Source organism: Pseudophryne corroboree, chromosome 9, assembly GCF_028390025.1.
Source record: "Pseudophryne corroboree isolate aPseCor3 chromosome 9, aPseCor3.hap2, whole genome shotgun sequence".
NCBI classification, from domain to species: domain Eukaryota; kingdom Metazoa; phylum Chordata; class Amphibia; order Anura; family Myobatrachidae; genus Pseudophryne; species Pseudophryne corroboree.
The window spans coordinates 209122117-209147333 of NC_086452.1; the positions used below are offsets into that span (position 1 = coordinate 209122117).

The 25217-nt window shown below is 43.1% G+C and overlaps 1 protein-coding gene across 1 annotated transcript in view; it reads left to right on the forward strand.

Annotated features, from left to right (window-relative positions):
• The window catches only part of LOC134956898 (pancreatic alpha-amylase-like), a 126945-nt gene that overhangs the window by 98980 nt on the left and 2748 nt on the right, over positions 1 to 25217 (forward strand). Inside the window, exons 6-8 of the mRNA XM_063938769.1 lie at positions 13819 to 13941; positions 18219 to 18318; positions 18412 to 18533. Of these exons, the coding sequence (XP_063794839.1) occupies positions 13819 to 13941; positions 18219 to 18318; positions 18412 to 18533 (345 nt within the window). The remainder of the gene's footprint in view (positions 1 to 13818; positions 13942 to 18218; positions 18319 to 18411; positions 18534 to 25217) is intronic.

Below are 25217 nucleotides of genomic sequence, written 5' to 3' on the forward strand. Positions count from 1 at the left end.
TGTGAACTAACGGCGGATACCGGACGCACGTCTAACACCAACATAGTTGTCAAGGACTCAGTTATCCGCTTTGCAGTAGGATGACTGCTGTGATATTTCATCTTCCTCGCAAAGGACTGTTGAACAGTCAATTGCTTACTGGAAGTAGTACAAGTGGGCTTACGACTTCCCCTCTGGGATGACCATCGACTCCCAGCGGCAACAACAGCAGCGCCAGCAGCAGTAGGCGTTACACGCAAGGATGCATCGGAGGAATCCCAGGCAGGAGAGGACTCGTCAGACTTGCCAGTGACATGGCCTGCAGGACTATTGGCATTCCTGGGGAAGGAGGAAATTGACACTGAGGGAGTTGGTGGGGTGGTTTGCGTGAGCTTGGTTACAAGAGGAAGGGATTTACTGGTCAGTGGACTGCTTCCGCTGTCACCCAAAGTTTTTGAACTTGTCACTGACTTATTATGAATGCGCTGCAGGTGACGTATAAGGGAGGATGTTCCGAGGTGGTTAACGTCCTTACCCCTACTTATTACAGCTTGACAAAGGGAACACACGGCTTGACACCTGTTGTCCGCATTTCTGGTGAAATACCTCCACACCGAAGAGCTGATTTTTTTGGTATTTTCACCTGGCATGTCAACGGCCATATTCCTCCCACGGACAACAGGTGTCTCCCCGGGTGCCTGACTTAAACAAACCACCTCACCATCAGAATCCTCCTGGTCAATTTCCTCCCCAGCGCCAGCAACACCCATATCCTCCTCATCCTGGTGTACTTCAACACTGACATCTTCAATCTGACTATCAGGAACTGGACTGCGGGTGCTCCTTCCAGCACTTGCAGGGGGCATGCAAATAGTGGAAGGCGCATGCTCTTCACGTCCAGTGTTGGGAAGGTCAGGCATCGCAAACGACACAATTGGACTCTCCTTGTGGATTTGGGATTTCAAAGAACGCACAGTTCTTTGCGGTGCTTTTGCCAGCTTGAGTCTTTTCAGTTTTCTAGCGAGAGGCTGAGTGCTTCCATCCTCATGTGAAGCTGAACCACTAGCCATGAACATAGGCCAGGGCCTCAGCCGTTCCTTGCCACTCCGTGTGGTAAATGGCATATTGGCAAGTTTACGCTTCTCCTCCGACAATTTTATTTTAGGTTTTGGAGTCCTTTTTTTTCTGATATTTGGTGTTTTGGATTTGACATGCTCTGTACTATGACATTGGGCATCGGCCTTGGCAGACGACGTTGCTGGCATTTCATCGTCTCGGCCATGACTAGTGGCAGCAGCTTCAGCACGAGGTGGAAGTGGATCTTGATCTTTCCCTAATTTTGGAACCTCAACTTTTTTGTTCTCCATATTTTATAGGCAGAACTAAAAGGCACCTCAGGTAAACAATGGAGATGGATGGATTGGATACTAGTATACAATTATGGACGGACTGCCACGGTTAGGTGGTATAAAAAAACCACGGTTAGGTGGTATATATTATAATAATAATACAATTATGGATGGACGGACTGCCTGCCGACTGCCGACACAGAGGTAGCCACAGCCGTGAACTACCGCACTGTACACTGGTTGATAAAGAGATAGTAGTATACTCGTAACAACTAGTATGACACTATGACGACGGTATAAAGAAAGAAAAAAAAATACCACAGTTAGGTGGTATATATTATAATAATAATACAATTATGGATGGACGGACTGCCTGCCGACTGCCGACACAGAGGTAGCCACAGCCGTGAACTACCGCACTGTACACTGGTTGATAAAGAGATAGTAGTATACTCGTAACAACTAGTATGACACTATGACGACGGTATAAAGAAAGAAAAAAAAATACCACAGTTAGGTGGTATATATTATAATAATAATACAATTATGGATGGACGGACTGCCTGCCGACTGCCGACACAGAGGTAGCCACAGCCGTGAACTACCGCACTGTACACTGGTTGATAAAGAGATAGTAGTATACTCGTAACAACTAGTATGACACTATGACGACGGTATAAAGAAAGAAAAAAAAATACCACAGTTAGGTGGTATATATTATAATAATAATACAATTATGGATGGACGGACTGCCTGCCGACTGCCGACACAGAGGTAGCCACAGCCGTGAACTACCGCACTGTACACTGGTTGATAAAGAGATAGTAGTATACTCGTAACAACTAGTATGACACTATGACGACGGTATAAAGAAAGAAAAAAAAATACCACAGTTAGGTGGTATATATTATAATAATAATACAATTATGGATGGACGGACTGCCTGCCGACTGCCGACACAGAGGTAGCCACAGCCGTGAACTACCGCACTGTACACTGGTTGATAAAGAGATAGTAGTATACTCGTAACAACTAGTATGACACTATGACGACGGTATAAAGAATGAAAAAAAAACCACGGTTAGGTGGTATATATTATAATAATAATACAATTATGGATGGACGGACTGCCTGCCGACTGCCGACACAGAGGTAGCCACAGCCGTGAACTACCGCACTGTACACTGGTTGATAAAGAGATAGTAGTATACTCGTAACAACTAGTATGACACTATGACGGTATAAAGAATGAAAAAAAAACCACGGTTAGGTGGTATATATTATAATAATAATACAATTATGGATGGACGGACTGCCTGCCGACTGCCGACACAGAGGTAGCCACAGCCGTGAACTACCGCACTGTACACTGGTTGATAAAGAGATAGTAGTATACTCGTAACAACTAGTATGACACTATGACGACGGTATAAAGAAAGAAAAAAAAATACCACAGTTAGGTGGTATATATTATAATAATAATACAATTATGGATGGACGGACTGCCTGCCGACTGCCGACACAGAGGTAGCCACAGCCGTGAACTACCGCACTGTACACTGGTTGATAAAGAGATAGTAGTATACTCGTAACAACTAGTATGACACTATGACGACGGTATAAAGAATGAAAAAAAAACCACGGTTAGGTGGTATATATTATAATAATAATACAATTATGGATGGACGGACTGCCTGCCGACTGCCGACACAGAGGTAGCCACAGCCGTGAACTACCGCACTGTACACTGGTTGATAAAGAGATAGTAGTATACTCGTAACAACTAGTATGACACTATGACGACGGTATAAAGAAAGAAAAAAAAATACCACAGTTAGGTGGTATATATTATAATAATAATACAATTATGGATGGACGGACTGCCTGCCGACTGCCGACACAGAGGTAGCCACAGCCGTGAACTACCGCACTGTACACTGGTTGATAAAGAGATAGTAGTATACTCGTAACAACTAGTATGACACTATGACGACGGTATAAAGAAAGAAAAAAAAATACCACAGTTAGGTGGTATATATTATAATAATAATACAATTATGGATGGACGGACTGCCTGCCGACTGCCGACACAGAGGTAGCCACAGCCGTGAACTACCGCACTGTACACTGGTTGATAAAGAGATAGTAGTATACTCGTAACAACTAGTATGACACTATGACGACGGTATAAAGAATGAAAAAAAAACCACGGTTAGGTGGTATATATTATAATAATAATACAATTATGGATGGACGGACTGCCTGCCGACTGCCGACACAGAGGTAGCCACAGCCGTGAACTACCGCACTGTACACTGGTTGATAAAGAGATAGTAGTATACTCGTAACAACTAGTATGACACTATGACGGTATAAAGAATGAAAAAAAAACCACGGTTAGGTGGTATATATTATAATAATAATACAATTATGGATGGACGGACTGCCTGCCGACTGCCGACACAGAGGTAGCCACAGCCGTGAACTACCGCACTGTACACTGGTTGATAAAGAGATAGTAGTATACTCGTAACAACTAGTATGACACTATGACGACGGTATAAAGAAAGAAAAAAAAATACCACGGTTAGGTGGTATATATTGTAATACAATTATGGATGGACGGACTGCCTGCCGAGTTCCGACTGCCGACACAGAGGTAGCCACAGCCGTGAACTACCGCACTGTACTGTGTCTGCTGCTAATATAGACTGGTTGATAAAGAGATAGTATACAATACATACAACAATATACTACTATACTGGTGGTCAGGCACTGGTCACCACTAGTCACACTGGCAGTGGCACTCCTGCAGCAAAAGTGTGCACTGTTTAATTTTAAATTAATATAATATTATGTACTCCTGGGGGCTCCTGCTATAACAACCTGCAGTGCTCCCCAGTCTCCCCCACAATTATTATAAGCTTTGCCTTTTATACATTGATGTGCAGCACACTGGGCTGAGCTGAGTGCACACAGACTGAGTCACACTGTGTGACTGGCTGCTGCTGTGTATCGTTTTTTTTCAGGCAGAGAACGGATATAGCAGAGAACGGATATATTATATTAAAATAAATAAAAGTTAACTAACAACAACTGCACTGGTCACTGTGGTAAACTCTGTCTGACTCTGCACAATCTCTCTCTCTCTTCTAATCTAATTTCTAATGGAGAGGACGCCAGCCACGTCCTCTCCCTATCAATCTCAATGCACGTGTGAAAATGGCGGCGACGCGCGGCTCCTTATATAGAATCCGAGTCTCGCGAGAATCCGACAGCGTCATGATGACGTTCGGGCGCGCTCGGGTTAACCGAGCAAGGCGGGAGGATCCGAGTCTGCTCGGACCCGTAAAAAAAACATGAAGTTCGTGCGGGTTCGGTTTCAGAGAAACCGAACCCGCTCATCTCTACTTATCTCCCCTATATTCACATTTCTCTGACGTCCTAGTGGATGCTGGGAACTCCGTAAGGACCATGGGGAATAGCGGCTCCGCAGGAGACTGGGCACAAAAGTAAAAGCTTTAGGACTAGCTGGTGTGCACTGGCTCCTCCCCCTATGACCCTCCTCCAAGCCTCAGTTAGATTTTTGTGCCCGGCCGAGAAGGGTGCATGCTAGGTAGCTCTCCAGAGCTGCTTAGAGTAAAAGTTTTAAATAGGTTTTTTATTTTCAGTGAGACCTGCTGGCAACAGGCTCACTGCATCGTGGGACTAAGGGGAGAAGAAGCGAACTCACCTAAGTGGATTGGGCTTCTTAGGCTACTGGACATTAGCTCCAGAGGGACGATCACAGGTTCAGCCTGGATGGGTCCCGGAGCCGCGCCGCCGGCCCCCTTACAGAGCCAGAAGAGCGAAGAGGTCCGGAAAAATCGGCGGCAGAAGACGTTCCTGTCTTCAATAAGGTAGCGCACAGCACTGCAGCTGTGCGCCATTGCTCTCACTGCACACTTCACACTCCGGTCACTGAGGGTGCAGGGCGCTGGGGGGGAGCGCCCTGAGACGCAATAAAACATGATTTACACCTTATATTGCTAAAGGAATGCATCACATATAGCTCCTGGGCTATATGGATGCATTTAACCCCTGCCAGTTTTCCTAAAAAAAGAGGGAGAAAAGGCCGCCGAAAAGGGGGCGGAGCCTATCTCCTCAGCACACAAGCGCCATTTTCCCTCACAGCTCCGCTGGAAGGACGGCTCCCTGACTCTCCCCTGCAGTCCTGCTACAGAATCAGGGTAAAACAAGAGAGGGGGGGCACTAATTGGCAGAAAATACATATACAGCAGCTATAAAAGGGAGAAACACTTATATAAGGTTATCCCTGCATATATATAGTGCTCTGGTGTGTGCTGGCAAACTCTCCCTCTGTCTCCCCAAAGGGCTCGTGGGGTCCTGTCCTCTATCAGAGCATTCCCTGTGTGTGTGCTGTGTGTCGGTACGATTGTGTCGACATGTATGAGGAGGAAAATGATGTGGAGGCGGAGCAATTGCCTGTAATAGTGATGTCACCCCCTAGGGAGTCGACACCTGACTGGATGGTCGTATGGAAGGAATTACGTGACAGTGTCAGCACTTTGCAAAAAACTGTTGACGACATGAGACAGCCGGCAAATCAGTTAGTGCCTGTCCAGGCGTCTCAAACACCGTCAGGGGCTCTAAAGCGCCCGTTACCTCAGATGGTCGACACAGACCCAGACACGGATACTGACTCCAGTGTCGACGGTGACGAGACAAACGTAATGTCCAGTAGGGCCACACGTTACATGATCACGGCAATGAAGGAGGCTTTGAACATTTCTGATACTACAAGTACCACAAAAAGGGGTATTATGTGGGGTGTGAAAAAACTACCCATAGTTTTTCCTGAATCAGATGAATTAAATGAGGTGTGTGACAAAGCGTGGGTTTCCCCCGATAAAAAACTGCTGATTTCTAATAAATTATTGGCATTATACCCTTTCCCGCCAGAGGTTAGGGCGCGTTGGGAAACACCCCCTAGGGTAGATAAGGCGCTCACACGCTTATCAAAACAAGTGGCGTTACCATCTCCTGATACGGCCGCCCTCGAGGAACCAGCTGATAGAAAGCTGGAAAATATCCTAAAAGGTATATACACACATACTGGTGTCATACTACGACCAGCTATCGCCTCAGCCTGGATGTGCAGCGCTGGAGTGGCTTGGTCGGATTCCCTGACTGAAAATATTGATACCCTGGATAGGGACAGTATATTATTGACTATAGAGCATTTAAAGGATGCATTACTATATATGCGAGATGCACAGAGGGATATTTGCACCCTGGCATCAAGAGTAAGTGCGTTGTCCATTTCTGCCAGAAGAAGTTTATGGACACGACAGTGGTCAGGTGATGCGGATTCCAAACGGCATATGGAAGTTTTGCCGTATAAAGGGGAGGAGTTATTTGGGGTCGGTCTATCAGACCTGGTGGCCACGGCGACGGCTGGGAAATCCACCTTTTTACCCCAGGTCACCTCTCAGCAGAAAAAGACACCGTATTTTCAAACTCAGTCCTTTCGTCCCCATAAGGGCAAGCGGGCAAAAGGCCACTCATTTCTGCCCCGGGGCAGAGGAAGGGGAAAAAGACTGCAGCAGGCAGCCTCTTCCCAGGATCAGAAGCCCTCCCCTGCTTCTGCCAAGTCTTCAGCATGACGCTGGGGCTTTACAAGCGGACTCAGGCACGGTGGGGGCCCGTCTCAAAAATTTCAACGCGCAGTGGGCTCACTCGCAAGTGGACCCCTGGATCCTGCAGGTAGTATCACAGGGGTACAAATTGGAATTCGAGACGTCTCCCCCTCGCCGGTTCCTGAAGTCTGCTCTACCAACGTCTCCCTCCGACAGGGAGGCAGTATTGGAAGCTATTCACAAGCTGTACTCCCAGCAGGTGATAATCAAGGTACCCCTCCTGCAACAGGGAAAGGGGTATTATTCCACGCTGTTTGTGGTACCGAAGCCGGACGGCTCGGTGAGACCGATTTTAAATCTGAAATCATTGAACACTTACATAAAAAGGTTCAAATTCAAGATGGAATCACTCAGAGCAGTGATAGCGAACCTGGAAGAAAGGGACTATATGGTGTCTCTGGACATCAAAGATGCTTATCTCCATGTCCCAATCTACCCTTCTCACCAAGGGTACCTCAGTTTTGTGGTACAGAACTGTCATTATCAGTTTCAGACGCTGCCGTTTGGATTGTCCACGGCACCACGGGTCTTTACCAAGGTAATGGCCGAAATGATGATTCTTCTTCGAATAAAAGGCGTCTTAATTATCCCTTACTTGGACGATCTCCTGATAAGGGCAAGGTCCAGGGAACAGTTAGAGGTCGGAGTAGCACTATCTCAGGTGGTGCTACGTCAGCACGGGTGGATTCTAAATATTCCAAAATCGCAGCTGATTCCAACAACACGTCTACTGTTCCTAGGGATGATTCTGGACACAGTCCAGAAAAATGTGTTTCTCCCGGAGGAGAAGGCCAGGGAGTTATCCGAGCTAGTCAGGAACCTCCTGAAACCAGGACAAGTGTCAGTGCATCAATGCACAAGGGTCCTGGGAAAGATGGTGGCTTCTTACGAAGCGATTCCATTCGGAAGATTCCATGCAAGAACTTTTCAGTGGGATCTGCTGGACAAATGGTCCGGATCGCATCTTCAGATGCATCAGCGGATAACCCTATCTCCAAGAACAAGGGTGTCTCTCCTGTGGTGGTTGCAGAGTGCTCATCTTCTAGAGGGCCGCAGATTCGGCATTCAGGACTGGACTCTGGTGACCACGGATGCCAGCCTGAGAGGCTGGGGAGCAGTCACACAGGGAAGAAATTTCCAGGGCTTGTGGTCAAGCATGGAAACGTCTCTTCACATAAATATCCTGGAACTAAGGGCAATTTACAATGCCCTAAGTCAAGCAAGGCCTCTGCTTCAGGGTCAGTCGGTATTGATCCAATCGGACAACATCACGGCAGTCACCCACGTAAACAGACAGGGCGGCACAAGAAGCAGGAGGGCAATGGCAGAAGCTGCAAGAATTCTTCGCTGGGCGGAAAATCATGTGACAGCACTGTCAGCGGTGTTCATTCCGGGAGTGGACAACTGGGAAGCAGACTTCCTCAGCAGACACGACCTCCACCCGGGGGAGTGGGGACTTCACCCAGAAGTCTTCCACGTGATTGTAAACCGTTGGGAAAAACCAAAGGTAGACATGATGGCGTCTCGTCTCAACAAGAAACTAGACAGATATTGCGCCAGGCCAAGGGACCCTCAGGCAATAGCGGTGGACGCTCTGGTAACACCGTGGGTGTACCAGTCAGTGTATGTGTTCCCTCCTCTGCCTCTCATACCCAAAGTACTGAGAATCATAAGAAGGAGAGGAGTAAGAACTATACTCGTGGCTCCGGATTGGCCAAGAAGGACTTGGTACCCGGAACTTCAAGAGATGCTCACGGAGGACCCGTGGCCTCTACCTCTCAGAAAGGACCTGCTCCAGCAGGGACCTTGTCTGTTCCAAGACTTACCGCGGCTGCGTTTGACGGCATGGAGGTTGAACGCCGGATCCTGAAGGAAAAAGGCATTCCAGATGAAGTCATCCCTACCCTGGTCATGGCCAGGAAGGATGTAACCGCAAAACATTATCACCGCATTTGGCGAAAATATGTTGCGTGGTGTGAGGCCCCTACAGAGGAATTTCAACTGGGTCGTTTCCTGCATTTCCTGCAAACAGGACTATCTATGGGCCTAAAATTAGGATCCATTAAGGTTCAAATTTCGGCCCTGTCGATCTTCTTCCAAAAAGAACTGGCTTCAGTGCCTGAAGTTCAGACGTTTGTCAAAGGGGTACTGCATATACAGCCTCCTTTTGTGCCTCCAGTGGCACCTTGGGATCTCAATGTAGTGTTGAGTCTCCTAAAATCACATTGGTTTGAACCACTCACCACTGTGGAATTAAAATATCTCACATGGAAGGTGGTCATGCTGTTAGCCCTGGCTTCAGCCAGGCGTGTCTCAGAATTGGTGGCTTTATCATATAAAAGCCCTTACCTAATTTTTCATTCAGATAGGGCAGAACTGAGGACTCGCCCTCAATTTCTCCCTAAGGTGGTTTCAGCGTTTCACATGAACCAGCCTATTGTGGTACCTGCGGCTACTAGGGACTTGGAGGACTCCAAGTTGCTGGACGTAGTCAGGGCCCAGAAAATATATGTTTCCAGGACGGCTGGAGTCAGAAAATCTGACTCGCTGTTTATCTTGTATGCACCCAACAAGCTGGGTGCTCCTGCTTCGTTCTAAGCAGACGATTGCTCGTTGGATTTGTAGTACAATTCAGCTTGCACATTCTGTGGCAGGCCTGCCACAGCCAAAATCTGTAAAAGCCCATTCCACAAGGAAAGTGGGCTCATCTTGGGCGGCTGCCCGAGGGGTCTCGGCTTTACAACTTTGCCGAGCAGCTACTTGGTCAGGGGCAAACACGTTTGCTAAATTTTACAAATTCGATACCCTGGCTGAGGAGGACCTGGAGTTCTCTCATTCGGTGCTGCAGAGTCATCCGCACTCTCCCGCCCGTTTGGGAGCTTTGGTATAATCCCCATGGTCCTTACGGAGTTCCCAGCATCCACTAGGACGTCAGAGAAAATAAGAATTTACTTACCGATAATTCTATTTCTCGTAGTCCGTAGTGGATGCTGGGCGCCCATCCCAAGTGCGGATTGTCTGCAATACTTGTATATAGTTATTGTTACAAAAATCGGGTTGTTTTTGTTGTGAGCCATCTTTTCAGAGGCTCCTACGTTTATCATACTGTTAACTGGGTTCAGATCACAAGTTGTACGGTGTGATTGGTGTGGCTGGTATGAGTCTTACCCGGGATTCAAGATCCTTCCTTATTATGTACGCTCGTCCGGGCACCGTATCCTAACTGAGGCTTGGAGGAGGGTCATAGGGGGAGGAGCCAGTGCACACCAGCTAGTCCTAAAGCTTTTACTTTTGTGCCCAGTCTCCTGCGGAGCCGCAATTCCCCATGGTCCTTACGGAGTTCCCAGCATCCACTACGGACTACGAGAAATAGAATTATCGGTAAGTAAATTCTTATTTTACCTAACCACACACTTACATGAGAAATGCTGGTGTATAATCTAGAGATGAGCGGGTTCGGTTTCTTTGAATCCGAACCCGCACGAACTTCACTTTTTTTTCCACGGGTCCGAGCGACTCGGATCTTCCCGCCTTGCTCGGTTAACCCGAGCGCGCCCGAACGTCATCATGACGCTGTCGGATTCTCGCGAGGCTCGGATTCTATCGCGAGACTCGGATTCTATATAAGGAGCCGCGCGTCGCCGCCATTTTCACTCGTGCATTGAGATTGATAGGGAGAGGACGTGTCTGGCGTCCTCTCCATTAGAATAGAGATAGATAGATTAGATAGAGAGAGATTGTGCAGAGTCGCAGACAGAGTTAGTTTACCACAGTCAGTGACCAGTGCAGTTGCTAGTTAACTTTTATTTAATATAATATATCCGTTCACTTCTCTCTGCTATATCCGTTCTCTGCCTGAAAAAAAAAACGATACACAGCACAGTCAGTCACACAGTGTGACTCAGTCTGTGTGCACTCAGCTCAGCCCAGTGTGCTGCACAGTCATCAATGTATAAATTAAAAGCTTATAATTAATTGTGGGGGAGACTGGGGAGCACTGCAGGTTGTTAGCAGGAGCCAGGAGTACAATTATATTAATTAACAGTGCACACTTTTGCTGCAGGAGTGGTGACCAGTGCCTGACCACCAGTATAGTATTGTTGTATACTACTAATATCTCTTTAAATATCAACCAGTCTATATTAGCAGCAGACACAGTACAGTGCGGTAGTTCACGGCTGTGGCTACCTCTGTGTCGGCACACGGCAGGCAGTCCGTCCGACCAGAATTGTATTATTTATTATTATATACCTACCACCTAACCGTGGTTTTTTTTTCATTCTTTATACCGTCATAGTGTCATCCTAATTGTTACGAGTATACTACTATCTCTTTATCAACCAGTGTACAGTGCGGTAGTTCACGGCTGTGGCTACCTCTGTGTCGGCACTCGGCAGCCCGTCCATAATTGTATATACCAGTGACCTAACCGTGGTTTTTTTTTCATTCTTTATACATACATACTAGTTACGAGTATACTATCTCTTTATCAACCAGTCTATATATTAGCAGCAGACACAGTACAGTGCGGTAGTTCACGGCTGTGGCTACCTCTGTGTCGGCACTCGGCAGCCCGTCCATAATTGTATATTCCACCTAACCGTGGTTTTTTTTTCTTTCTTTATACATACATACTGCAGTGCCACTCCTAGATGGGCCCGGTGTTTGTGTCGGCCACTAGGGTCGCTAATCTTACTCACACAGTCAGCTACCTCATTGCGCCTCTTTTTTTCTTTGCGTCATGTGCTGTTTGGGGAGGGTTTTTTGGAAGGGCCATCCTGCGTGACACTGCAGTGCCACTCCTAGATGGGCCAGGTGTTTGTGTCGGCCACTAGGGTCGCTTAGCTTACTCACACAGCTACCTCATTGCGCCTCTTTTTTTCTTCTTTGCGTCATGTGCTGTTTGGGGAGTGTTTTTTGGAAGGGCCATCCTGCGTGACACTGCAGTGCCACTCCTAGATGGGCCAGGTGTTTGTGTCGGCCACTAGGGTCGCTTAGCTTAGTCATTCAGCGACCTCTGTGCAAATTTTAGGACTAAAAATAATATTGTGAGGTGTGAGGTATTCAGAATAGACTGAAAATGAGTGTAAATTATGGTTTTTGAGGTTAATAATACTTTGGGATCAAAATGACCCCCAAATTCTATGATTTAAGCTGTTTTTTAGTGTTTTTTGAAAAAAACACCCGAATCCAAAACACACCCGAATCCGACAAAAATAATTCGGTGAGGTTTTGCCAAAACGCGTTCGAACCCAAAACACGGCCGCGGAACCGAACCCAAAACCAAAACACAAAACCCGAAAAATTTCAGGCGCTCATCTCTAGTATAATCCTGTCGCACCTCATTTCCCCCGTCTGTGTTCATCACATACTCAGATAGTACAGGCTCAGGCTCCTCAACCTTAGGGACATCTCGCCACTATGTCCCTAAGGTAAGCATGCCCTTGTCCCAGAGCGATGTTGTGGAGCATGTAGCAGGTATGTACTATGTCACATAATTTACAGGCATCATAAAGCAAGATCCATGCTGATTGGTCCAAACAGCACAACCTGCTCCTCAACTCTCTAAAGGTCCACGCTATCACATTGCGAGTGACAACGTGTGCATTGTAGAACTGGTGCTGTGGAGTGCCCTGTGGTCTACACAGAGGTGACGTGAGCCAAGTTTGACAGCTAAATCCTGAATCACCTGTTGTTTTTGTGAGAAATAAATATAATTTCTTCAGACCAGAAAACAATTCACAGAATAACACCTGCTACAGCATAAGAATTTTTTTTTTGTACAGTACATCCATCATACCTAGTAGCCAGTCCTCTGGCTTGTGTCCGCCTTCAAATTTGGCCAATAAGGCTGACTAGCACAGGATATAGGCTTCATGGCAAGACCCTGGATAACCTGTAACCACACTGAGAATATGGAGGTGAGCATCACAGACCAGTGGTAGTTATGGCAATTAACATACCTCCTCAAGTGCAGACCCCCTCAAGTGCAGTGATATGATCCCAATATGGGTACAATCTATGGCTCCCAGCACATTAGAGAATGCTGAAAGCCTATAGAATGATACCTTCAGGTCCTGCCACTGTGACAAACAACTGGGGAACGACATATATGTACTGTGTATACTACAATTTGTACATGGCAGATAGCACTTGAGTTAAATACCTTGAGAAAGAGGCCTGCATACTCCCCAATATCCTAGAGCTCACAGACTGAAAGGAGCCTGTTGCAAAAAAGTGCAGGGCACACATTAATTTATGAAGCCCAGGCACTGCATAGTTAGTTACTGCCTGCCAAAGGTTCTAAATAATCTCTCACCTGCTCATATAAGTTCAGGAGGTTTGTGCGGTACATCCTAAAATGCCAAACCACCTATTGATCTGAGAGGGAGTCCAAGTTCATCCTCCTTCCATAGGACCATCAGGCACGTACCCTAATAGAGACCTGTATCTGGTGATGCTTCTGTGCCCTCATCCTTCACAACTCCTACATAGTGATGATCCCACACAAATACTGCTCATAGGAACTCAGACAGTTGAAATGGATGTAGGTGTGGTTTATACTGGGGTATATTGGTGATTATTGAACTTTTTTAAAACCCGCACCCTGTTACAATTGGCCCTTAGTATAATACAAATGTTATATTTTACAAACCATAACTATAAGATACTATATGGTGGAATCCTAATGTTTAATAAGTGAATTTCAGGATATTGCTAAAAACTAGTTTAAAGAAACATTTGCATACTACTGTATATTGTATTCTGATTATTGTATATTCTCTCTCTAGGAACTGGGGAGAAGGATGGGGTTTCATGGCCAGTAACAGAGCTTTGGTCTTTGTAGACAACCATGATAACCAGAGAGGTCACGGTGCTGGAGGAGCCTCCATTCTCACTTTCTTTGATGCTCGGTAAACTTACATTTAAATAATAATAATTGTATATAGATATATATGTATCCCAACCCTGTAATGGCAATGGTGCCTTTAAGCACACCAACATGGACCCCTGTGCTGTCTGGAGGGGGCAGGCAGATGAATGGCAAGTGGGACATTATTATTTATTGAAGTGCTGCCTTTATATGTACAGCATACTAAATGAAGCTGGGCTGCATTGGTGGCAGTGGGACATCAGATGCATAGCTAGTGTGTGGTGATTGGGACACTCACCCACATGCCGGCTCCAGTGAGGGACACACAACTCCAACAGGAAGGGTCTCATGCTGCTGGTGAGCCATTGAGGAGGAGCGGTGATTGGGGAGCCATCGTAGAAGAGAGAGACAGTGTAGGTACTGTGCAACTCACTGGTTCTCAGTGCCCATCAGGAGAGAAGCAGCAGCCTGGTCTTTACAGCTGAGTGATGTGTGCTCCTCTTGGCTTACAGTGTCTGTGTAGTGGAGGTGGGGCAGAGTGGAAGTGGTTTCCATCTGGACGGGACGGGGCAGAGCAGAGGATGGGCTACCCTGTGGCTGCAACCAGGGAGGTGGCTCCGGAGTCCCCATTGCTGTAAGGCCCAAGGGAGAGTGGTGATGCAGCTCCCTCCCCTCCTATACTGACCTTCCCTTCCCTTCCCTTAGAGACAAGCAGATAGTAGCCTGCGGGGAAGCAAGCTTTACTTCTAAATTTAGCAGGCACCCGGCAGCCTTGCTGAAGAAAGTAAAGCAAGGATGACCTCAGGAGTAGCAGCCATTTCACTGGGATAGCTCATCAATCTGCAGAGAGAGGACTCTAACAAATCACTCAGCACAGACCAGCATTATTCACACCTCTTCAGCTGCAACACTAGATAACCCTTTAGGGGATAGCGAACAGAGTTATAAAGCCATAGACACTGGCTGACACCCATATAGGGTGGCTCCTGCATTGCCTTATGGTATGGATGTTGCAGACAGGAGCCGCATAGACACTATGAGCTGCTTAGGTAAATTATGTAATTATAGCCTGAACTAGCAGCCTGTGACCTGAAAAGGACCACGCAGCTTATGCTCCTTACCTGACCACTGCAGCTCAGAGAATAATGATAAAGGCATAGCTAGAGTAAGTGGTTCGATTATAAAAGTCTAGAATTAGCAGGGGTGATACAGGGCCCCATGATATTGGCGAATGCAATGATATTCTCAATATTACAGTGGAGAGAGTTTATTTAAAGTATTCCAGTTAACTAAATTCCTAAAAATATATTGCCCAATTAGAAACATAGAAACATAGAATTTGATGGCAGATTAGAACCACTTGCAGCCTGTGACCTGAAAAGGACCACGCATTTTATGACTAGCCCATCTAATCTGCCCCTTTTTTCATCCTTTAGGTAATCTTAACCCTTTTTGAACCTTAGTTCTTTGTAAGAATATTCATATGCATATCCCAAGCATGCTTAAATTGCTCTACAGTCTTAGCCTCTACCACCTCTGATGGGAGGCTATTCCACTTATCCACTACCCTTTCTGTGAAGTAATTTTTCCTTAAATTTGCCCTGAACCTGTCTCCTTCCAGTTTCAGTGTATGTCCTTGAGTTCTAATACTTCTCTTCCTTTGAAGAATGTTTCCCTCTTGCACTTTGTTAAGACCCTTGGTGTATTTGAAAGTTTCTGTCATGTCCCCCCTTTTGCTTCTATGCTCCATGTTAAGATCTTTTAGCCTTTCCGGTAAGTTTTGTGATGTAGGCCATGCACCATTTTAGTTGCTCTTCTTTGTATACTCTGATGGGAGGCTATTCCACTTATCTACTGCCCTTTCTGTGAAATAATTTTTCCTTAAATTTGCCCTGAACCTGTCTCCTTCCAGTTTCAGTGTATGTCCTTGAGTTCTAATACTTCTCTTCCTTTGAAGAATGTTTCCCTCTTGCACTTTGTTAAGACCCTTGGTGTATTTGAAAGTTTCTGTCATGTCCTCCCTTTTGCTTCTATGCTCCATGTTAAGATCTTTTAGCCTTTCCGGGTAAGTTTTGTGATGTAGGCCATGCACCATTTTAGTTGCTCTTCTTTGTATACTCTGATGGGAGGCTATTCCACTTATCTACTGCCCTTTCTGTGAAATAATTTTTCCTTAAATTTGCCCTGAACCTGTCTCCTTCCAGTTTCAGTGTATGTCCTTGAGTTCTAATACTTCTCTTCCTTTGAAGAATGTTTTCCGCTTGTACTTTGTTAAGACCCTTGGTGTATTTGAAAGTGGCTGTCATGTCCCCCTTTCCCTTCTTTGCTCCATGTTAAGATCTTTTAGCCTTTCCGGGTAAGTTTTGTGATGTACTATAGGCCATGCACCATTTTAGTTGCCCTTCTTTGTACACTAATGTATTTATATCCTTCTGGAGATTTGGCCTCCAGAACTGGACACAGTATTCCAGATGCGGCCATACCAATGGCCTATACACTGGCATTATTACTTTTTTTTTCCTGCTACTGATTTTTCTCCCTATGCAACCAAGCATATGACTTGCCTTTTTCATTGCTTTGTTGCATTGCTTTCCTGCCTTTAAGTCACTTGAAATAGTGACTCCTAAATTCCTTTCCGTCTCAGTAGTTTCCATTATAGTACCCTTGGTATAATATATAGGGGTCTATTCATGAAGCAATGATAAGAGTGGAGAAGTGAGCCAGTGGAGAAGTTGCCCATGGCAACCAATCAGCATTGATGTAACATTTATAATTTGCATACTATACAATTGTACGGAGCAGCTGATTGGTTGCCATGGGCAACTTCTCCACAGGCTCACTTCTCTGCTCTTATCACTGCTTCATGAATAGACCCCTTAACCTTTGGGTTTTTGAGATCCAAGTGCAGGATTTTGCACTTTTTAGCATTAAACTGTAGTTGCCACATTATTGACCATATCTCAAGCCTACCTATGTCATCAATCATTTGTTTTACCCCTCCCGGCATGTCTACCCTGTTGCATATCTTTGTATCATCTGCAAAAATGCTTATATTCCCTTCAATACCATTTGCAATGTCACCAACAAAGATTTTAAAGAGAACTTGTCCAAGTACAGGTCCCTGGGGTACTCCACTGGTAACATTTACCTCCATAGATTGCACGCCATTTACTACAACTGTCTGTTTCCTATCCTGCAACCAGGTTCTTATCCATTTAACTGTATTAATCCAATCCCACGCCTTCAAATTTATTTAGCAGTCTGCGATGTGGAAAAGTGTCAAATGCCTTACTAGTATAGATATGCTCTTTCTTTTCCATAACTTTCTCCACTACTGATGTAAGGCTTACTGGTCTGTCTGTAGTTACTTGCTTCTTCCTTGCTTTCACTTTTGTGCAGTGGAACTACATTTGCTCTTTTCCAGTCCTCTGGAATGACACCTGTATCTAGTGACTGGTTGAATAATTCTGGTAATGGTGCCACCTGCACATCTTTTAGCTCTTTTAGTATCCTTGGATGTATCCCATCTGGCCCCATTAATTTATCCACTTTTATTTTTTAAAATTCTGTTAGGATCTTCTACTCTGTAAATGTACTTTCATCTACCTTATTTTTATGAATGTCCTTGCAAATGAACTGTGGCCCCTTCCCTTCTCCATCTGCAGTAAATTATTGTCTGTGTGTAATATACTTTGTACTGCATTGTGTAGCAAGCTAACATTTAAACTTTTTCCTCCAAGGTTTCATGATACTTACCATGGTGAGTGGCACACATGTACTGGAATACCACAAAATTTGCAATTAGTATTTGCAGAGGCATGTGGAAAGTGGTACATACTCATAGTGGTATACAAATATCACTACAAAACATTTCATATTTTTGGAAATTGTGAAAACTAAGTCACCATAGAATCCTTAAATATACACAACTGTCGGATCTTAGTATGGCCAAATAATGCTCTGTAAAACTATATTTGAAAAATATATCATATGTAGTCTTATGTATGATTGACTGATATAAAATAAATAGCAACTACATGCAAATAAGTGACATTCATATACAAGGTCTGAAGTCACTTTCTGTGACTATATACTGTATAGTAGTTATATATGTACATAGTTTTAATGTAGATGATGCAAGATGCTTATACTTTATCTGTAAATGTAACACTGTCCTAATTAAAATTACCAGAATTAATATTGTTTTTTTGTTTGTTTGGGGTTTTTTTTTGTCTGTAAGCATATTTTAGAGTGATTAAGCATACTGTATGCCATGATACTGGATCAGTTTTGTTTTTACTCATTCTTTCTTTGCAGTCTGTACAAGATGGGAGTTGGCTTTATGCTGGCTCATCCCTATGGGTTTACACGTATCATGTCCAGTTTCAGATGGCCAAGGAACTGGGTGAATGGCAAGGTAAGATTAAACTGCTTTCCTCAGCCTGACAATGACTATAGGCAAAACCACCATAATTAGTAAAATTATTCAATATGGTTCCTTCATGTGTAGGATGTCAATGAATGGATTGGACCTCCAAGTTACTCTGATGGTTCCACAAAACCTGTCCCTATTAATGCAGATGGGACTTGTGGCGATGACTGGGTCTGTGAGCATAGATGGCGTCAAATTAAGTAAGTAGTTCAGTCACTACATATATTCAAAATTGTGTTATATTAAAAGTATTAAAATCCAAAGGAAAAGAGATAAGACGACTCTTGCTGGGGCACTCTTTTATAACGTGTTTTTATTAAAACATTAAATATTTATTGATAAACATTAAAAAGTATCATCTCTTTCTTCCTCCATGAGAATGAAAACCAAAACATAAACAAACAGTAGTCTGGTTTTAACATAACATGCCCTACATAGAACAGTATTATAAACAGTATAGGGATATCTCAATATGAGGATATAAGGTTCTGATTACAGATGAGCAGTTTGGATTTCACGGAATCCAAACGGCTATGAAAAATGGGAATCCAAGTGCACCCGAGCAACAGCATAAGTGTTCCCGCCAGACTCGGATTCCACATCGAGGCCGAACGCCATCTTCCCAGCATCAGATTCTTGCAGGACTTGGATTCCATATAAGGTGCCATGGATGGGACTCGGTGCCATTCCACTCCAATGCACGCTGCTGTTTGTTGTGCTACACTCTGCTTTATATGCTTCAGCAGATGGAGGAACAGCAAAAAGTCATCCATAGCTATACAACAAGCCGTGACTTTGGGGGAGCAGGAGGAATGTACCTTAGCCCAGAGCAGTGGAGAGTACTTTCTGTCTTGTGAAAGGTGCTCAAACTGTTTGTAGTAGCCACCTGTGAAGTGAGTGCTGACATTGCTAGTTTGAGCCAGGTGATTCCCCTAATTAGGCTTTTGGAAAATCAGCTGGAGAAATTAAAGGAGGAAATTAAACAAAGCAAATCCGCAAAGTATGCCGGACTTGTAGATCAAGTACTTGATTCGCTTCGCCAGGATCCAACGGTTGCCAATATCTTGAAATCACTAAATTTTTACAACCGTACTTGACCCTAGGTTTAAGTTGTATGCTGTGGTTTTCTTTCCAACTGACCCAGATCTTAAGAGATGTAAAGAGATCCTGGTGAGCAAGTTAGCAGCTCAAGTGACACATGCCACTACAACATCTCCTTCAGTTTTTTCGGCAGCAGTCAGGAAAAAAATGTACCTTTCCCAAAAGACCTAGTGGTGATACAGATAAGTCAATATAACATTTTGACATCTGGTCAGGGCTAAACTAGTTTCCCGGCATTTGTGACACCTCTACCATGGCCTTCGAGAACTGAAAAGAAAAAAGGCAAATTGGAGGCCCTTTAACAAAGTGGCTTTGCATTACTTAAGCTGCCCACCCTCCAGTGTGTACTCAGAGAGAGTTTTCAGCATAGCCGGGAACTTTGTCAGCAATCAGCGTAGGAAGCTACTTCCTCAAAATGTGTAAAATTGATGTTCATCAAAATGAACTGGAAATTCTATGAGGAAGACCTTTCCTGGCAATTATGTCAAAGTAAACAGACTTCTGTAATGGTAGATTTCAGCGGGGATGAATAAATATCTTGTGAGGGAGATATACACACTGATGGATGGTCTTCAGTTTGCCGGCTGTCGGGATCCCGGCGCACAGTATACCGGCGCCGGAATCCCAAAAGCCGGCATACCAACACTTTATCTCCCTCTTGGGGGTCCACGACCCCCCTGGGTGGAGAATAAATAGCGTGGTGCGCGTAGCTCTTTTGCGCTAGCCACGCTGTCGGTATGCCGGTGGCCAGAATTCCAGCGTCGGTATGCTTGTCGCAAGGAGCCTGGCCGCTGGCATACAATACTACACCGCACACTGATGAGTGTGAGGATGGCAATGACGATGACATCTAGCTACTGTAGAGCTATTTTCTTAAGCCAATCCTTAAGCCAATTGGTAGCTTGTTTTATGGGGGCCCAAACAGACCAGTCCCTGTCACTAGAGGGCTTGGTTTGTTAAACTGTACATGTCCTTTTTAATATCCATCATACTGTTCGGGTGGGTTGGAAGGTCCCAATGACAATTCCATCCTGCACCACTGTTCATTTCTTCCACTGCTGTGTGTCAGTGCTTCATAGACATGCTATAATCTGCCGTGTGTTTGTGCCGCTGCTCTGTCACTTAGTAAACCAGCCAGCTCGCTGCAGACTTTGGGCTAAAGTGGATGAAAACAACATCGTGAGCTGTAAATTTGTCAAAATTGTCTGCAAATGACTGGAAACTAATGTTATTGAGGTTAATAATACTCTAGGGCAAAAACGGGCCCAAATTAAGGATTTTAGCTTTTTTTGAAAATTTAAAAAAAAAAATTCAAATCCAAAGCCAGTCACAATGGTTTGGCAAATCCAAATCCAAAACCGACCAATGAATTAGAACCAAATGCAACACAAATGGCCCGGCGCACATCTCTAGTTCTGATATAGTAATCCTCTGTTCATTGGTGTACAAGTCATAAGATTAATATAAAAGTGAAAGAGGGAGGGAGCAGGCCACACATTGTATAATAAGTGTGTAGGTGCAAATAACACAGGCAAATATCAATATAGAAGCGTGATATGTACATAATATTAATTATAATATAAATCTAAATACAGGTTGAGTATCCCATATCCAAATATTCCGAAATATGGAATATTCCGAAATACTGAATTTTTGAGTGAGAGTGAGATAGTGAAATCTTTGTTTTCTGATGGCTCAATGTATACAAACTTTGTTTAATACACAAAGTTATTAAAAATATTGTATTAAGTGACCTTCAGGCTGTGTGTATAAGGTATATATGAAACATAAATGAATTGTGTGAATGTACACCCACTTTGTTTATGTCATAAAGTTATTAAAATTTTGGCTAAAATTACCTTCAGGCTGTGTGTATAAGGTGTAAATGAAACCCATCATCATGATAACACATTATGGTATGCAATTATTCCAAAATATGGAAAAATCTAATATCCAAAATTCTTCTGATCCCAATCATTTTGGATTAGGGATACTCGACCTGTATGAATATAGATCTAACTATAAAAAAAAAATGTAACAGTCAAAATTTGTTTGGTGATTCTCAATGTTGGATAGAAAACTATCCTGTTAATCACTTGACACTATGGCTGTGTTTTTTGATTACATAAAAGTATGAAACATTTAATCCTAATAACAGCAGGCGAAAATGCGTGCATAAAACAGGATGGTATCTCAGAGTAGCATGTAATTTACATAGAATAAGATATGCAAATAGTAAAAACTCTGAACAGTAAATACTGACAACAGAGTGTGGTGTTCTGCGCCCCCTAACAGAGTATGTGGATTGGTGAGGTATTTGTAGATAGTGTGAGGTTATTTTATGTAGCCTAGGTTTTAGAAAGGTAGAGACCTCTGATCGTATCTCATGGATTTGTAACAAATTAATATATAAATAAACCCGGGGGCAGCAAGATGAAACAATATTTCAATGTTATTTATCGTGTAAAGGTTAATGTATACTGGGGAGGAGGGTGTGTACAGGTTAATTAAAAAAAAATTAAGAAAAAAAAATGAATAAAAAGTAGATAAAACTGATGAAAAAATATTCATTAAAGAAAAATGGAACAAATTCAAAAATGAAATGCAATAAAAAGGGTCCTTAAAATCACAATTTGGAAACGTTTCTAAACTATGTATTGCTCCATTCGGCAAAATAAAATAAAATTGTATTTTATTTTATTTTTTCATTTCATTTTTGAATTTTTTTTCCATTTTCTTCAATAAATGTTATTTGATTAATTTTTATTTTATTCACTTTTTATTAATTTTTTTATTTTTTGAGATTACCCTGGCCAAAAAGCAACAATGTGTTGGGACACTTTATCTGTAAGAGTCTTCTTTTCTCTTTTCCTTTGTACTATTACATTTTGACTCTTGGAAGCACCACCAACTGGGTGTCCCGATGTAAAATTACTCATATGTTAATGCAGTGGCGTACATTCATCCCAGTTGCCCGGAGGCAAGATAAATATTGGTTAACCCCCCTATATTTAGATAAATATATGTATGTATGTGTGCATATATAGACATAGATATGCAATTGTGAGCCCCTACACTCCGGTTATAAAGTTACTCGCTGTGGTGCCCTCCTTGTGAGTGCTGCCTCACCATGAAATATATGCAAGGGGTAGAGGCGGCACTCATAGACTTTCAATATAAGTAAGAAAACACCCATCCAGGTGTCTTTTTACTCATATTGAAAGTCTGTGAGTGCCGCCTCTACCCCTTGTATGTATGTATATATATATATATATATATATATATACATATACACACACCTTTTATATATATATATATATATATATATATATATATATACATATAGTGTGTTCTGACAAAAAAATGATATACTGTATATATACATTTCATTGTCTTTTATTTTGAATCACACAATTCTTAGCAGTCATACCCAGGATTAGAACCCATGACCTGTTACACTGACAGCAGACACTTTACTGATGGAGCTGTTTGCTCTTGAACAGAAAGCATGAGAATTCTAAGTATATGAAGTTATGTGTAATTGTCAGAGAAGTAACTTCATATACAGGTTGAGTATCCCTTATCCAAAATGCTTGGGACCAGAAGTATTTTGGATACCGTATTTTTCCGTATTTTGGAATAATTGCATACCATAATGAGTTATCATGGTGATGGGACCTAAGTCTAAGCACAGAATGCATTTATGTTTCATATACACCTTATACACACAGCCTAAAGGTTATTTTAGCCAATATTTTTAATAACTTTGTGCATTACACAAAGTGTGTGTACATTCACACAAATCATTTATGTTTCATACACACCTTATACACACAGCCTGAAGGTCATTTAATACAATATTTTGAATAACTTTGTGTATTAAACAAAGTTTGTGTACATTGAGCCATCAGAAAACAAAGGTTTCACTATGTCACCCAAAAAAATCCGTATTTCGGAATATTTGGATATAGGATACTCAACCTGTAGTTAGAATTCTCCTATTTCCTATACAGGAGCAAACAGCTTGATCAGTAAGGTGTCTGCTTACAGTGTAATAGGTTGTGGTTTCTAATCCTGGGTATGACACTTGTAAAATGTGTATCTACAGTATTATAAGAAGAGTGTGATTTGTAAGGTACAGGGACCAGTGAGGAAGTCGGCCACTGAAAAGATAGCGGCAGCTGTCAATCAACTTATTTCAATGGTGTCACAGAATGGGAGGAGAGGTGCCCCCCTTCAAAGCAGGAGCCCGGTGGCAAATGACTCCGTTGCCTCCCAAAGTTCCGCCCCTGTGTTGATAAAATATATCCTTCCATATTTCTAATATTTTAGGGATTAGGACTATGCAGAATCTCACCCGTCTGGCTAAAAAGTATTAAAATCCTACAGATATCTGCTAAAAACATACAAAAATGTTACCAAATAATTAATTTATGTGGTTTCAGAGTATTTTTTGTTAGAATAATAATTTTTGATATCTGCAACCTTGAATGATTTTTTTTATATAGTCAATTAATTTTAAACCTAGAATATGTTTCAAAACCATTACACAGTATTTAACTTTTATCTAATTCTGTTAAAATGGTTATGTTTGTAATATGTATTAATTTCATGGCTGCTTAGGATAATGGTGACCACGTGAATTGAGATCTGGCTGTTTGGCACACATGTGGAAGACTTAAGGTGTGTACACACTAGACCATAGGTTCTCAAACTCGGTCCTCAGGACCCCACACAGTGCATGTTTTGCAGGTCTCCTCACAGAATCGCAAGTGAAATAATTAGCTGCACCCGTGGGCCTTTTAAAATGTGGCAGTGAGTAATTAATACACCTGTGCACCTGCTGGGTTACCTGCAAAACATGCACTGTGTGGGGTCCTGAGGACCGAGTTTGAGATCCTCTGCACTAGACGATACATTGTATGATCCGGCCGGATCGTTCAACATATCATTCACATCGTCTAGTGTGTATGCACTATGTCACTGATGATGCGCGCTCCCGCATGTCATCAGCGATATCCTCTGTCGGACCTCCGGTAGGTCCGATGGGTGACATTGCCAGAGAGGGCCATGCTGCCAAATGCAGCATGCCCCTCCCCCCGCGCTTTCACTCGTCGCTTCCGGCATCGCCAAGTATATATGTCCTTGCCAATGCAGGTCCCATCACTGACAACATCACCTGGGTACACACCGTTTAGAGTGTAACCAGCTTAAATTATTGCAACACAATGCCATTCTGCTGTACTGCACCTTCACTTCTAGCATAAACATCTACACCACAGACTCCACAGACTATTACAGTATCTGTTCTCTATTTTACCCAATTAATTAAAATTTGGTATGATCAGATACTGATAAATTATAAGAATTCAAACACTGTACAATGTCAACGACTTTAAAAAAAACAAACAAACCTAAAATGTTCATTGAAGTTTGCTATACAAGTGTCAATCACTGAATCTGCCACATGTACCTGTCCATGTTCTTTGGCTATGGTGATTGCTTGTGTTTTCTCTGCCTGAATTTCAATCTTAAAAGAAGGTGTATAGTATATAATCACCACAATAAGCTAAGTTGAAACAATAATAAAAAGGAAATGATCTCATATTGGCATCTAATATTCTGAACGATCACATACAGTATAGGTAGTTAATAATAGCTTTGTCTATAAACCATGCTTCTGCTAATTGTCTCTTATGCTATACAGTATTTATATTTATTATTCTACTTTTGTGTTTTAAATAAAATCTCACTATAAAGGGGGATATTCAATTAACCATTGT